This window comes from Arachis hypogaea, chromosome 3 (genome assembly GCF_003086295.3).
Source record: "Arachis hypogaea cultivar Tifrunner chromosome 3, arahy.Tifrunner.gnm2.J5K5, whole genome shotgun sequence".
Lineage (NCBI taxonomy): Eukaryota > Viridiplantae > Streptophyta > Magnoliopsida > Fabales > Fabaceae > Arachis > Arachis hypogaea.
The window spans coordinates 14,183,160-14,200,148 of NC_092038.1; the positions used below are offsets into that span (position 1 = coordinate 14,183,160).

At 27.1% G+C, this 16,989-nt stretch overlaps 1 protein-coding gene across 1 annotated transcript; it reads right to left on the reverse strand.

The window, feature by feature from the left end:
* Nucleotides 1–3,652: 3,652 nt before the first annotated feature.
* On the reverse strand, nucleotides 3,653–8,061 carry LOC112789619 (isocitrate lyase 1). Its single transcript, XM_025831584.2, has 4 exons — nucleotides 7,896–8,061; nucleotides 5,811–6,217; nucleotides 4,233–5,428; nucleotides 3,653–4,032 (listed from the first exon to the last, which is right to left on the reverse strand). The coding sequence occupies exons 1-4, from the start codon at nucleotides 7,926–7,928 to the stop codon at nucleotides 3,938–3,940; spliced, it is 1,731 nt and encodes a 576-aa protein (XP_025687369.1). The 5' UTR covers nucleotides 7,929–8,061; the 3' UTR covers nucleotides 3,653–3,937.
* Nucleotides 8,062–16,989: the final 8,928 nt, after the last annotated feature.

Sequence of the window (16,989 nt, forward strand, 5' to 3'; positions counted from 1 at the left end):
TGTTTGTTATATATATAGAGAGAGGTTTTGAAATTGTGAATTATAAGTATAGGGGGACTAAAAAAATTAAATTCTCCTAGTCATATTGGTACAGTTTTGGCTTAAATCAAAATCACAAGTTGGATGTAGCCTAAACTTTGGCACTTGGTTCCCAACTGGAAAACAAACCATGAGAAGATTCGTCACAAATAGCTCCTAACTAATTAAAGACAAAAAAATTATTGGACCAAAACGAATTAATGATAAGCTGATAAAGAACCAAAAAGAATACACATGCATTATAATGACATATACTATTAAACTTATTAAATTAGACTCATATACAGCTTTCAATGGTTCAATGTATTAGTATTTTGTTAGGGTTTATTATTATTATTATTATTATTATTATTATTATTATTATTATTATTATTATTATTATTATTATTATTCGGCACTAACATGCCTATTAATAATTCACATTTTTATTAATTAAATATGTAAAATTATAGCAAATGTGATATAATTAAGATGGTAAGTATTTTATAATTCCAATTAAAAATTATGGGTTTAAGTCTTAGACATGCAAATTATATTTTTTTTTATATGTAAATAAATAGTATTTTAGAAAAAAATTGTACATCAAATTTCTCTCATATTCCCATTATAAATATATATATATATATATATATATATATATATATATATATATTATTTTTGTTTTCATAATTAAGGTCTAAAACAAAATTACAGGGAGGTTAATATATATGAAATACACTTTAGGAATGTGTCTCTTGATGATAAATTACTCTTACACTTTTACTATGCACTGCCTCAACTTCTTCTTTTTCTATTATTTTCTGTCATGCAGTGATACGTGCCTCCTCTTCATATACTCTTGTCTAGGTGTGTTCACGCGTACTGCTCTAAAACCGATCCAACTTAATTAGTTTAGGTATTAATTTGAAAATTGCATAGGCAGCCAATTTGATTATTTGATTAATTTAATATTAACTAAAAATAAATAAAATTTAATAATATATATTTATCTCTTGATTTAAATATTTTATAAATTATGATAATTATTTAAATTTAAATGAATGATGTAGTAGTATTTTTTATTTTTATTATTATTATATTTTAATTTTTTTCTAATTTTTTAATTTATTTTATAAATTTTATTTTCAATCAGATACTCAATTATTAGAACCAATCCAACACCGCTTTAATTAATTAGAATTAGTTTAGATTTACTTAAAAAAATAAAATTAAATTAACACAGACTAATTAAAATTTAATCAATTCAATTCGTATTTTACTCCAAACCCAAACTAATTCAATCCATAAACACTTCTATTCTTATCCTTCTTTCTCCCATATATGCAACTTTAAAAGATCAATTTTAAGAGCTTTCCTCAATTCGGATATATGCAAACTCTTCAACTTTTTTGTTAAAAAAAGTATAGTATTATTATAAATAATGTGAATAATGACCTAATAAAATAAAAATACATTACATTTTTAAATTATTTATCAAAATCTTAATATTAAAATAATCATTCATATATTTAATGAATTAAACATCTATTCATATTTGTTCAAAAAAATTATTGTTGCCTATCATTACCCTTTTTCATTATTATTCCACCTCATCTCTCCCTTCTAGCCGTTTACACTTTTATCTTGGACGTTATAATAATAAATATTGTACTTCTTATATTATTATGGTTGAATTGCTGTAATGCATTTTGAATTAATGTCTAGTGTATTAACTATGCCAAATTCCTAGGACTAGCAAATTAAAGCGGCTGGGTTATCTGTGCCCGCGCCGTCAAGGCTCAGTAAAGTAAATTAGATCCAACAAGTTACTGTCTTTATGGAGGGTTGAAGGGCTTACTTATTTAGTTATTTAACTCTTCGTTTTCAAAAATTAAAATTAATTTAATATTTAAATGATTAGTAAAAATTTAATCATAACTTAAACATAAAACACAAAATTCTCAACATCAATCATCACAATATCCATTCTCACATTATTATAAAGAATTAAACATGAAAATTTCCACTTAATTTTTAATTAACAAAAAGTTTTGTTCTTTTGCAACAACGACAACAAAATTTACAACATAATATAACAAAAATATAAACATAGTTTTGTGATATAAAAAAAAAACATAAGAAGCGTCTTTATTTAAAAAAATAAGCTAAGTCATATAATTGGAAATATATATGAGAGGAAAAAATAAAATAAATAAATAAATAAAAATAATAACAAAAAAAATTTTAAAAATGAAAGCGATAATGCTTAAAAATCCTAATTTTAAACTTTCGTATATATATAAGATAATGATAGATACTATTATAAAAATTTTATAATTATTTTTATATAAAAATATTTTTTTATTATTAAATGATGAATTGTAAAATTTGATTTTGATATGTTGTAAAAATATTATTTTTTATAAAATATAATTAAATAAATAAAATATATTTTTAATATAAAAATTTTAAAATATTTTTAGCATCTTAATTTAATTTAAATAGATGACAAAGAAGATTTGATAGGCTGTTTTGTCCTCGGAAAACTCACTATTAGTAGTTTTTACTTTTTAGTTTGACAGACTCAAAATTATACTCGGATCCACTTTCTTAAATGAGTTTGCTAATTGAAGGGGTATCCAATTTGCCACCTCTGCAAATTATTTGTTTTATATATTCCTCTACAGTCTAGTCTACTTCCTCTAGAAAGACACTAACTAACATAAGAAAAAGAAGGTATATTTGGCCAACTATGAAAAAGAAGGAAACTAACTAACCAAATATATTTATGATAAGAAAAGAAAAATAAACAAGACACCAATTAAAATTAAATAGAAAATATAAATTAAAATTAAAATAAAAATAAAAAATAAGTTAAAATTGAATAAAAAGTTTTATTCTATTATTTATTTATTTATTTTTTGATACAATAAAAAAATTCTCAATTTAACTTATTCACACATAGTTTAAAAATTGAATTGAAGAGACTCTTTAATTTTTTATTTAATTTTCTGTACAACAAAAGAAAAACTCACTCAATCTCACTTGTCCATGCCATGGTTTTATTACAAAATTAAAAAGTGTTTTGGCACCTCTCATCACTCAATACTGCGATTACAATATTTAAGGAGATATTTATAACCTTTTATTAGGTTAAAATAAAGAAAATTCTAAAGTCTATAAATAAAAAGTCCAATTTAATAACTAAATAAAAAAAATAAAAATATATCAAAATAAACTAATAACTTTTAAATAATATTTAATCTTTTTATATCACAATTATTGACTAAAAAATTATTATTTAGCTGAACTATTTCAGTTAGAGGTCAAAAACACCTTAAAATAATTAAGATTGTTTTGTGGTTCATTGAAAAAAAAAAAACAAATTCTATGTATTATTTTTATGCGCATTATGTATATGCGCCTTCTTCTTCGTATAGTATTAAAAGGTAGTAAGAAACAAAAGAAAATAATACCAAGAAAGGTGTATCAACAATCTAAGCTTTGCAATTATAATAGGACAGAAACCCGACTTTGTACAATTATGTATGCATATTTCTTTTCCCGTAGTTTAACTGCCTTTAAATTCGAGAAGAAGTGCAAAAGAAAAAAAGTATATAAATTAGGAAGCAGATAAAGTAAAATATGTTTGAGCAATAATATTATTTCAAACACAATAAACTGTAATCCACCAAATAATAAAGCACATAAACAAACTTTATCGTTCCTTAGCATAGAATTGCCCACACTGCCAAATAAAAGATAAATCTGCAACCAAAAATAAAAATATAATATCAAACTATATGACTTAATGATGACTGTCTTTTTTTTTTTTTCTATCATTATTCTAAACACTTATTGAAATTCAAATTCAGGAATTGGTTATAACAGTCCCTCCTTAGGAGAAGTGGCTCTTTAATCACATTCTGGCCTTAGCAACCACCACACTGCTTGCACCAATGTTCTCAGCTCCTGGTCTTGTCCATGTTTCTTTGAACTGCTCTTCAGTCACTCCTTCAAAATAACATACAAGCCAAGTAAACATTAATATTATTATTATTCATTCATGTCACTATTTATTATACTGTATGTAGTTATTTTTATATAAAATTAATAGTTAAACTTTATTAAATGATAATTTAATTAAAGATGTTAAATCTTGTGAACTTCACATGAAAATAATTACAAGCTAATAGATGGTAAAAAAATGTTACCTTTGCCCATTGCAGCAGTTGAAGCAACACCACCCTGAACAGTCTTGAGGTACCTATCATAGTAATTAGCACCAGCCCATTTCTGATGAGCAAGAGTATCAACACCATTGTTCCTCTCTTCTCTCTGAATCCTTTCAACATAAGCAAGCATTCCCCTGTTTGCAAAATCCCTTGCAAACATTGAAGTAATGAGAGCATTGGAATGGAGCCCTCCAACAGTTATGAACTGCCAAACATACCCCAACCTCGCAATTCTTGGTATGAACTCCCTCATCTGCTCGTCGCTCATTCCAGAAGCATCCCAGTTGAACGACGGCGAAAGGTTGTAGCCCAGAAGAATCTCCGGGTTCCTCGACTTTATCCCTTCCGCGAATTCCGTACATTCTTGCAGATTGGGGCTTGCTGTTTCCATCCAAATTAGATCTGCATGTGGAGCGAAAGCTGAACCTCTCACAATTGAAGCGGTTACCGACCCTTTGAATCTGTAGAACCCTTCTCTTGTTCTTGGCAGATCCCAGTCCCAGAACAAGTTCCTTACCCCTAATCTCTCAGCGATTTCTCTGCTTTCGTCGTTTGAGAGACACTTGTCGTAATGAGAATGCTGCAGCCATTCGTTGATCTTCCTTCTCTTCTCCTCCTCCCCAATGTTCATCGCTTTGATTGCGTCCACCACAGCTTCGGAGAATGTCTTTAGCCCTGCCATTGATATCCACTCGTCTTCCAGGGCTTGTAGCTCGTGGCCGCTCTTTCCGGCCGCCATTCCTTGCTGCATGAGAGTTGCAAGGCTTTTCCCTCTAAGGTTTTGGTTCGTGACTCCCAGTATAAACTGATGGTCACGCGTGTCGATATTGGATTGGATCATATTAGCGGCTTCTGCGTCGGTTCTTGCCACCAAAACTGTTTCCACTCCCATCACATCGAATTGAAGCCTTGCGGCCACAAGCCGGTTAATATGTTCGCTTATGGCGACAAGTACTTTTCCGGCCATGTGGCCGCATTTCTTCGTCACTGAGGACTGGTCCTCAATGTGGATGCCTGCGGCACCGCGCTCCACGAAGAGCTTGCATAGCTTAACGGTCGCGGTGGTGCCTCCGAAGCCGGTGTCACCATCGGCTATTATTGGCCTCAGGTAGTCAACATAAGGGGTTCTTGCCCTCTCTTCCCTACTCATTCTCATCCTCTCCTCTTTTTGCTTCCTAATAAAAAAAATTTACATTTATTTATGTTAGTGCAAGATCAAATTAATTAAAGAATGTAATTAGTTTATAAATTTTGGCACATTTGTAAAATGTTTTTGGCTAAACTTTTAAAATGCACAATCTCACATTTTTTAATTGGTGAAAATTCATGTGCAATCGACTTCAAGTGAAGTTGATAATTGAGAGCCGTTAGATAAAAATTTAGTCAAATAAGTCAAATCATTTCAGGGATCTCAGTTAAACTCCACGTGAAGTTGACTGCACCTGAATTTTTTATTTTCAAATTATCAAACTATACCTGAAAATTAAAGTGTGTTTTAAAACTAATCACTTGTTTAAAAAAAATATTAAAAATGAAATAATGCGGATGCGTTAGTACCTGTCATGGTACTGTTGAGCAAAAAAGAGGTGTTCAACCTTGTTAGGGACAGTATCATAAGGGTAATCAGCAAGATCAGGACCAGGTTCGTTGGTGGTGGTGTGAGTAGCGGAACACTGCCAGCCAGACACATAGATAGAGTCCAAATGCTTAGCCATTTGGGTGACCTGAACAGGGTCAAGTGCACCGAAGGTTCTGGAGGCAGTGCCATTGGCTTGGTGGGTCTTGAGGGTTCGCCAGAGCTTCTTCGCCATCTCGTTTGATGCATAGCTTTGTCTGAGGTTGCCACGAAGGGACACCACGTCTCTTGCTGTGTATGGTCTCTTTGTTAGCTTGAACCTCTCTGAGTTCCACCATGCTTGCACCTCTGCTACCTCCGCTTCAAATCTTGCTTCTTCTTCCATTATCTGTTAAGTTGCATACGTATACAATGAGGAGTGTTAGTACCAGTAACTTTTGTGAGAATAATTAAATTATTTTTCTACAAAATATTTATATATAGTGATTTCTTATTTTCTTAACACTAAAATTGAATATATCTTAATTGTAACTAGTAAATTCTCATCTAGAAATAAAATCTAATATTTATGTATGCGAAATTAAGAAAAAGTTATGCTATTGTTCAATTTTATACTAATCTATGACTAATAAATATTAACATACTTGAATATTTCTTATATAAAAAATCACATAAATACATATATCTTACTATATGTAAATATAAACTACTTGAAAATTAATTAAACTCTTGGATATTAATTTTTAATCCCACATGCACCCAATAAAAATTCTTATCCATCTTATATTAGTTGAAATTGTTACATTTATGAATTAGAATAGTTTTATGTAAATTATAGATAAATATATTAATGGTAAAATACTTTTTTTTGCCTCTGAAATTTGACAAAAATTTTAAAAATATTTTCTAAATTTTATTTTGTTTTAATTTTGTTCCAAAATTTTTTAATTTACATTAAATATATCTTCGACAACTAAATTTTCAAAATATTTAAAACAAATCTAACAATAATATATGAAAATTATACTTAATTTACTTGTGTTAAAATTTGTTTTATCAAATTATTGTTGAATTGATCTTAAATTTTTTAAAAAATTAATCATAAAAAATATATTTGATGTAAACAAAAAAAATTTGGACAAAATTAAAATAAAATAAAATTTTAAAATTTTTTTTATCAAACTTTAAAGATAGAAATATACTTTATTCTATATTAATTTATCTATCTATAAATATAAACCATGTCATGCCAATCTGCTGAAATGACAATGTGGCATGATCCTCCGCACTCCATTGAATTCACATAGTTTTCAGTGCCACTTCACGGAATTGGTGACGTAACTCACCGAACGGATAAATATTTTTGAATAATTATTTTTATGTAAAACTATTGATTAAAAAATATTAAATAATAGTTTAATTATATATATATATATATATATATTAAATTATTTGATAATTTTTACAAATAATTTTATATAAATTTACACCGAACACAATATTAGATTAAAAAAAATACTTTGCATCTTGCGGTATATTCAATCATTAAAATTTTCATGGTTATTATTACTTATACTTATTAGTGTAATATTAGGCTAATATTAATTAATATCGTCAACTATACACGGAATATCAAATACCCTCCTAATCCTAGAACATGAAAGCCCAGACGTTTATTAGTGCATGTGGGTTTGTGTAGGATCTGATTGATTTACAGAAGAATATAATTGGCTTCATGAGTAGAAAGAATTCTCAGAGCAAGAGTCATTCAACTTGCATACAATAATACATCAAGAAACTAAAGAACAACAAATAAGCTTTAATTTGTTAATTAGCTCCCCCAACAAAATACCATCATGTTATGTAATTGAATTTACTATATAAATGCATCCAATAATGTTCACTAAAATTCAATCATAAAATAAACTCTATCCATCAACATATTATTGAACAATTAAGAATTCTACATGGACTTTAGCATTAGTTATACACAGAACAAATTAAATTAGTACGTAAACTTAAGAATTGAGAAGAAGAAAAAAGAGAAGAAGCAATTAAGGGCTTACGGATGAAGGGACAAAGAATGCTGATGCAGCCATGGTTAGAACTCTTTATTTTGCTTTTATCTACAAATGTATCACAAGCAAGTATGAGAAGTTCTTGCAATAAAACCCTTTAAGCTCCTCTACTTATATAATACCAGGGGAAATAAATGAATAATGAATATCTTGAAAATCACGCCCCTTATTGTAATAAAATTGGTAAATTGGATAACTCTCTTGTGATAGTAGTAGAAACAAACAAAGGCCACTATAAATAAATTTTATTACTAAAAATTAAAATCATTAAAAAATAATATTAGAGATTCAGGAGAATTTATTGTTTTTATTAATAAATAATCAATAATATTTAAAAATATTAGTTAAAAATATGTTATTAAATTAATAATTAAAATTATTAGTCAAAAATAATAAATTTTGTTAATTTTTTAACATTTTTAATCATTAAATATTGTTGTTCAGTGTGCATGCTTTTAATTTCTTTAAAGAAAAGAGAGAAAGATGCCACTTGAAAGCTGCATTTGCAAGCACGTATGGTGGGTGGTAAGCACTTAGACAAGGAACCTGTTGTGGACTTTGTGGCACCCTTTTGACATCTTTCATTTAGTCTCTGATGTCACCACACTATAATGAAAAAGGTATACACTTTCTATTTTTCTCATATATATTTATCTATTTAATTTATCGTTAAGAAAATATTACAATTAAGCAGAAGACAATCATCCTTTCTTAGTTAACATCAGGTGAGAATTTGATTTTTGTTTTGGAGATCATTTTTTCTTTTTTAAAAAAAAATAAAAGTACTGCTTTTGAAAATTAATTTATTATTAAAAGTACTGCTTTTCATCAATAATTAAATTATTTATCAACTACCAGAAAATTAATTATCATATTCAGTGAATACTCTAGTTATAAAATTATATATTTTTTTTCTTAATAATTTTACCCTAGAATTACTGACATTTTACTAAGCTATATATTAAATTTGGAAAATCTTCGTGTCCTTGTATTGTTGTCTTTGTTAAAATTAAGAGAAACAATCATATAGCAATCAATATATATATTTTTACACTAAATGTTGCTTCCTGGAACTTTCTAAAATAACAAACTAAAGAAACGTACAAATATTTCAATATCACACACTAAATTTAGTAGTGTGTCTCAGAATTGTTGGCAACTGGCAAGAGTGAATGACATATGAATGTGATGAATTTACGGGTAAATGAAGGATGAGATCAGAGGTTGGATTGATCCAAAATCCACCGCTTTCTCTATCTTTCAAACGTTTACACAACTCCAACGACATCCACAACAAAACAATTAATCTTTTAACGAATATATTCTAAAACAACTCGCCCCATATAGGGGACAATAATTTGCATGCATGCTCCTCTACTCTACTACATACTTCAAATTTCTTCAATCCAAACCTATAAGGCTATAACTATACATGTCAATTACTAATAATGCACAAATAATCTTTTTAGTGTCAAAGTTTCACCGTTTTTAAAAATATAACTATTTATATATTTTTTATTAATTTAAATTAAAAAAGATACTTTTTTTAATATAATATCAGAATTTTTATAACTTTAAATATAGAGTTTAATTCTTGAGATGTATTGGGACATAGCCTTTGAAGGGATATTGAATAGACCTGGAGTTTGAACAAAGTATATTAATTAAGTTCATTCTCTCAAGTCTCAACTCTTATTGTATATATATAAACCTAGATAAGAGTATGACACTATTGTAAGAACATAAATATTCATTGAATTTCTTTTCTAACAGTGATATCTTAGTCCGATTACATTTCTATTAAGATATAAAAAAAATTCTAATATTATGTTATAATTTTTTAAAAAAAATTGAATTAATAAAAAATATCTAAATAATTATATTTTTAATTAGGGGTGCACATAGGATTGGGTGAAGCCGTGTTCGTCTTGACTTAGATCTGACCTTAAATAATGACCAACTCTATTTTTGATATTTTTATCGGGTTATAAACTCGGTAAAATCACACTACTTTCGAGTCACACTAAAATCAGATCTTGATAAACTTTATGTCAAAAGGTTAATTTAAAATATATATACCTTTTTTAATTTCTCTAAAATACACATAGATCGGACAAAATCTAGTTTACCTTGATCCAGATCTAATCTTAAATAATGACTAAATTTATTTTTAAAATTCTTACTAAATTTTAAATTTTTAAAATTAAATATTAAAATCATATCAAATTAGTCTCAAAATATTTGAATTCGAATCAAATCTTTGAACCGATCCGAATAATATGCACCCTTTTTTTTAACCATTCTCTAATAATCTATCAGTACTCAAAATGTCAATACATTACTCCTTTCTCAAATTGAGATGACTTTTGCAGTCTTCGCTCTTCGCTGATTTTAAATGGACAAATGCAAACCTAAAATAAGCAATTGCCACTAAAAATGTTAATAATACTCGGGGTAATAATATTGTAGTTGCAACTAGAACTGAAGAAAAATATTGAGAATTCACTTGTTTCAACCAATAATTAATCATTTTTTAATTTTTATTTATTTAATATTTTGTTAGACAGATATTGATTAAATAAATGTTAGTTTAGTTTTTTTCCTTTTTTTATATCACTACAATTTTAGTATAATACTCAATTATTAAATTTTATAATATTTCTTAATTTATAAAACGTACTGCATATAATTTTAAAAAATATATAAAATTCAATAATTAAGTATCACATCAAATTCTTTTCCATATCCAACAAAATTAGCTTAGTTTTTTCACAAATCTGAATCAATATATTAGATCGGTCACGTCCTCAAGACAGTCTTCAGTGAGTTGCCACGTGTCAAATTGACTGAGAAGCAAGATATATATGAAAAATGAAGGGCAAATATGGAATATGAGTTAATAAAGCCAGAAGAAGCTTCCTTAGCACTAATGTGGCAAGAAAACCGTTTGATGAATATCTATTTAAGTTAACACAGTTAGTCCGTTACAATGAATTTGGGAATTTTAATTCCCCAAGCCAAAGGTCCCCTACATAACAATATACGTGGCCAACTAGTTGAAATACTTTGCAAATCTGTTATATAACTAAATTTTCCCTTGCTTTCTTTCAATATAATTACAAAATTATTAAAATATTATTAGAATTTATAAATTTTAACCATCAATTAATTATTAATATTTAAAATATAAATTAAAATATATTATTAAATTATTAAACTAAATTAATAATAAATAATAAATTTTAATACTCTTCTAATATTTTTAGTATAATTAATCACGTTCTATATGAATGAAAATGAAATTGTTGTTTATGCATGGAGCCGTTAAACCAACACGTATAATATTCTTATGAAATGAGCTATATATCTTCAGCTTCTTAATCTTGTAGGTTTGTAGATGTTATAGTATCTGATTTATTACTAAATACTAAGAGTCATCATCATCATTATGAAAAGAAAAATAAAATATTGTTAAAAATTCATCCACGCACCTTCTAACTATGTTAATTACTAACTAACACACGAAGATCCAAATTTTAGTTATCGACAGAAGTTGAATGTGGACCATTACTAAAATAGCATGTGCCATAAAATAATAGTAATAAAGTATATATAACAATATAGATGTCCCTGCTATGAGATTGATATGGCTACATGTATCCCTAAGAAGATAAATCAGATTAAGGATTACATTGGTTATACGTCATGATAAGGGAGGGTATGAAGAAACTTAGCAGTTAGCATGACAATTGGATCATGTTGAACTTGTTAATAGTGTTTGAATTGGTTACTAATAATCTTGGATTTTGAATTTTGGACTCTAGTTGTAGGAGTAGTGATGATAATAGAAAAGTATGGGGCTGTATAATTGTAGACAGGACCAAATGGATCAACTTGCAAATCTTCAATATCATCCACTACCCTCTTCTCATTGGAATCCCCAACCATGTCACACAACATAATTTTAGGGTTTTGTGACTCATAATGATTCATTGATTGAGAATCATAGTGTACACACTAGGACTGTAACCTATATGCGCCATGAAATCATTTTTTTTAAGTTAAACCGATAAAAAAAATACATAAAAAATTATATTTTTAATTTATTTTTATTAAATCATTTTTTTAATTTGTAGATTTTATTTTTTTATTGATTTATTGCTAAATTTTTTTATAATTAATAAAAATCAATTTTTAAATTTTTAAATTATAAAAATTTTAATATTATATTATAAAATTATTTTTATTAAAAATTTAAATAAATAAATTTATACGAATTGTTATATCTCTAACCGTAGTTACGATTAAATATTCTAATGTTTTAAATCTACCCAATTTGATGATATCTTATATATGAACAATATTGAGAAAGAAGAAGAGAGAGCTGTTTGCGTTTTTTTTTCTCGATCAATATGGATTTTTTATACAAACATATATTATCCATAATCTCCTTTTTTAATGTATTTAATCGTAGTTGTGGGTTGTCAAATATATTTTCAAATAATATAACATTTCGGATATCAATGAAAAAAATTGATGGTAAGGATGATAACGATATATATCACAGATTTGAGCATTTCGAGAAAGGATGTGCCTTCAAAATTTTTTGTGAAGTTTAACTTTGACCCCTTATGCCATTTGATAGACAATAATTTGGTATATCCATACCCCAAAAGTGATAACATAATTTATTCAATAATAAATTGTATATTAATAAATTTTGTCCCCTATGCGACATATATGCCTATTCTTAAGGGGTTCTCCTACCAAATTAGAATTAAGATAGATGTCGTTATACGGCCATATATGAGGGCCATTTCCTGCTATCCCATTCTTACTCTTTTTGTTACGTGTAAAATGCAAACTTGGCCTTATTCTATGTTATTCTATTGGACACATTTTTATTTTATTTTATTCATATTATACTTTTTAAGGTCCATATTTCTTTTAGGAATACAGACCTATAAGAGGTTTATAATGAGTTTAATATGATGTTATATCATAGAGTTATGTTGTTATTTCAGCAAGTTTTTATTTTTAAATGACTCTATTTAAGAAATAAATATAAAATATAATTACTTTTATTGATATGTAATACATTATTAGGTCGGTGTATGTATAAAAATAATGTATATATTAATAACAAGTATGGAAAATAAATCCAATTATATTATTATTCACAATGCAACTGTGTTTTTTTATTATATTCTATACATGTCTCTGTATTGAGATGAACACAGATCTCACTTGAGCAAGAGAGCCAAGAAGATTTCTATAATAATTTTAGTATATTCGAATCGGTTGGATTATGCCAATATTTTGAAGCTTCTTTCCTAGAACCAAAATTATGTAAATTAATAAAGTAATAATATAAACCCTACTCCCACAAAAATGGATCTAATTTATTGTTATCCAAATTTTCTAGAGCTTCTTCAACTGATGCAGGCATTTCATAATGGTCCACCCAATTCCCAAATAATAGGCAAGGGATTATCTCAATAAAATAAAAAATGTGTTTAATTATATCCAATAATTAATCTGTCAATTATTATTACAAACTCTTAAAATATATGTTGAAGTCTAAAATATATATTAAAAAAGAGTTAAAAATAATGTATATATTTATATATAAATATATAATAATTAATTTTAATGTATAAATAATATTTTTTAATAAAAAATTACAAGGTGACAGGTGTAGAATAATTTTTATTATTAGTGAATGCTTTATTTTTGGATGAAATAGTGAACGTTGAATTAAAGTTTTCTTTTTTTCAATACAACAGTCAACAGACACCCATCTCCTCAGTCCTCATACACAAATTAGATGCTCTCTTTTTCATCAAGAGAGACTCGAATGCATGAAACAATTTTAGGAGGCAAATATATTTCCCATTAAGACAAGCCTAAAGTTATAATGTTACTCAAGTTCTTCTCTCTTTTTTTGGTTCACAAAGGGGGCTTAATTAGAGTCCCAATAAAAAAAAAAAAGAAAAGACTAAAACTTCAACTCAGGAATAATACGGGGTAACAAAACCTCTCTGCTATCATCATCAGCAATAATGTGCCTTAACTCAGGTGGGGAAGGTCAATGAAGTGGAATCTCCTTTTTTTTTTTTTTGTCATGAATCCCGCTTTTAAACTATTCTTTTCAAGTAGGGCTAGAAATAAGTTTGAGATGAATTAGATCAAGTTCAAGCTCGGTTCACGAAAATTGAACTTGCCTCACTGCTCGACTCATTAACAATTGAGTATATTTCTTAAATTCAACATCGGCACACCGAAAGCTCACGAGCTGGTTCGAACTCACGAACTGGCTCAAATAATAGGAACATAATCTGTAATTTTATATCAATAAATTATAACTTATATATTTTAAAAAATCAATTTTACATATTCTCTATATATCAATAAATTATAAATTTTTTATTTATGTTCTACATTAGAATTATATATAAAAAATAAATAAATAATTTTAAATAATTAAGATTATATATATATATGTATTATATAATAATTGAGACAGCTCACGGGCTAATAGCTTGAGTTTCTCCAAGTTCAAGTTCGATTCATTTAATTTATGAGTTCAATTCCAAACTCAAGTTCGACTCACCAGCTCACGAGTTTAATTTATTGAGTCATTTACGAGTCGAACTCGAATTAGCTCGTGAGTTGGCTTAACTTTCTTCCAACGCTATTTGAAAGTCATTCTGCACTTCTATTAGCTTCTCTACAGGCATGTTTTACAATCAAAATGGCTTTTTTGAACCCCATATAACTAGGAACTAGGCCCTTCATAATTAGTTCGCCTCTTCCACACTAGAAGATTAGGCCCTCTAATTAACTAACCCCATTTCATTGAACTCCAAAATTCCAACAACTACCACATAACATTTGAGGCTTGACCAAAAATAAAAGCTTCGAAGGTGGCTCCCAGAGTTGGGTTTACAAAGAAGCCCAATTCAGAAATTCAGACCTAACAAATATTAAAACAGGTATGCAGGGTGGCTGAGGCATGTGGTTCAGTGGCAAAAGTATTTGTCTCAATCCAAAGCCACATAAGTTCAAATCTTAGCAGTGGCTAGGTTAGAGTGTGTGAGTGGGTGTGTGAGTATGTCTCTTAAGATTAGAAGTTGTTCAATCCATCAACCAAAAAAAAAAAAAAGTATTCGTTCAATCCATCAACCAAAAAAAAAAAGTATTCAGGCCGAAAATGATAGTATATTAGGTAAACAGATGCTTTTAAAATGAACTATATTTTTATTTATTTTTGTTTCAAATTGGTAGGGGCTCTTTTGGCTTGAAAAATAATATAGTTACCTCCTAGAGAGTTAGTGCACCTACAAATAATATAAATACTACTATTATATTAGTTTTATTTATATTAGTGACAAAGATACTTAATTTATTGTATAAACATAATATATCTTATTTTTTTTATTATATCCATATTCCATAAAATTTTATATTCTAATCGATTAAATATATCTTATCTATTTGATATATATTAGAGTCTAAAAATATAGAGTATTGAGATACTAATGTAAGTTCTTCAATTCTGAATCAGGTAAATTCATATCTAAAAGAGGTTTACGATAAACTTTTTTAAAATTGACTATTTATCCCTCTATTAGAGGTATTTCTGAAATGTTCCCATAATATATGAGACAGATCTATGCATTTCGATTAGAGTCATATTCTATGATTACGATTCTATTATATATGTCTTTTTCATTCTAGCAAAACTCGATTTTATGGTATAGATGTTTATGAAAACATTACTGACTTTCTTTAAATAATGCAAAAAATTTTAAAGTCAATACGAAAAAATTATGGAACCAACATAGAAAATTTGAAACAAAAACACATAAATATATTAATAAAAATTAAATACAAAAGTTCTATATAAATAATAGAGTACTCCAAAGTTCACATTGTTCACAAAAAGAATCTCATAATATGCTAACAACGAATTAACCATCGAAAGATTTAAAAATACGACAAAAAAATTAGATATTAAATATATATTCTAAAAAAATATTTTAGAGAACAGATTTTCATACAAATTTTTGCAATTATCATTAGAAAAATAAGATTTTGTCAAGTGAATTTTTTTAAAAAAATAAAAAAAATTTAGAGATCAAATTTTATTCTAATTTTTTTTGTGCATTTTCTAAAGATTTATTCAAATGTTGCTGCAAAAACTAAGATCAAATGGATAAACCATTTGCTAAATATGAAAGGTTTTGTCACTCATAAAAAATATAATATGTTTTTGTCGCATTTTTAAATCATTTAAAAGCTATTTTATTGATAACATCTTTTAGGAATTTTTTTTATCAGTGACTAAATCTTTAGTATATTAAAATAGTAGCTATCCCTAAATAATATAACATATGAAGAAGAGAAGAAAAAGAGAAAGGGAAAAAGAAAGAGAGAAAGAAGAAGATAAAAGCAAAGAGAAAGAGTAAAAAAATATAAAAGAAGAAAAAGAAGAAATCGGAAAAAAAATTATAGAACATGGTGAAAAAAATGGAAAATATTAGGAGGAAAAAACCTTAAATGTAGATTGGTTGAAAATAGATTTTTTTATCTAATATTTTTATATCAAAATTAAAGTCTTTGTAGAGAATTACAATTAGGGTTTGTTTGGGTGAGCTTCTAAAAAAAGATCTTTTTTCGAGTTATCTTTTTTTAAAAGATCTTATAGAGAAGTAAAAGTAATTTTATGTTTGGATATCTCATGTAAAAAGGTCTTTTTATCTATCAATTATGTTTGGGTATAACAATATAAAAGTATTTTTTTGTTTATTTATTACATGAAAAACATTTTTTTTAAGGAAAAAAGATCTTTTAAAAAAAGATGTAAATTACAGCTTCTCAAAAAAGATATTTTTTTGATTTTACTAGTGCTTTTACTTTTACTACTAAAAATTTACCAAACACGTTAAAAATAAAAAAAGATCTTTTTTCATTGAAAAAATTTTTTTTAACAAAATAATGACGCCCAAACATGCATTTATTAGGTAGCTACCATTAGATGAGTAATGGATTGGAATAGTTTTTTCTATAACTAGTTCAA

Bases quoted from the DNA above. Each gene is read 5' to 3' on its own strand.
- LOC112789619 (XM_025831584.2), bottom strand. From the start codon at position 7,928: ATGGCTGCATCAGCATTCTTTGTCCCTTCATCC. The intron at 6,218-7,895 runs GTAAGCCCTTAA...GCAACTTAACAG, and splicing joins CATTCTTTGTCCCTTCATCC to ATAATGGAAGAAGAAGCAAG. The intron at 4,033-4,232 runs GTAACATTTTTT...GTTATTTTGAAG, and splicing joins AACTGCTGCAATGGGCAAAG to GAGTGACTGAAGAGCAGTTC.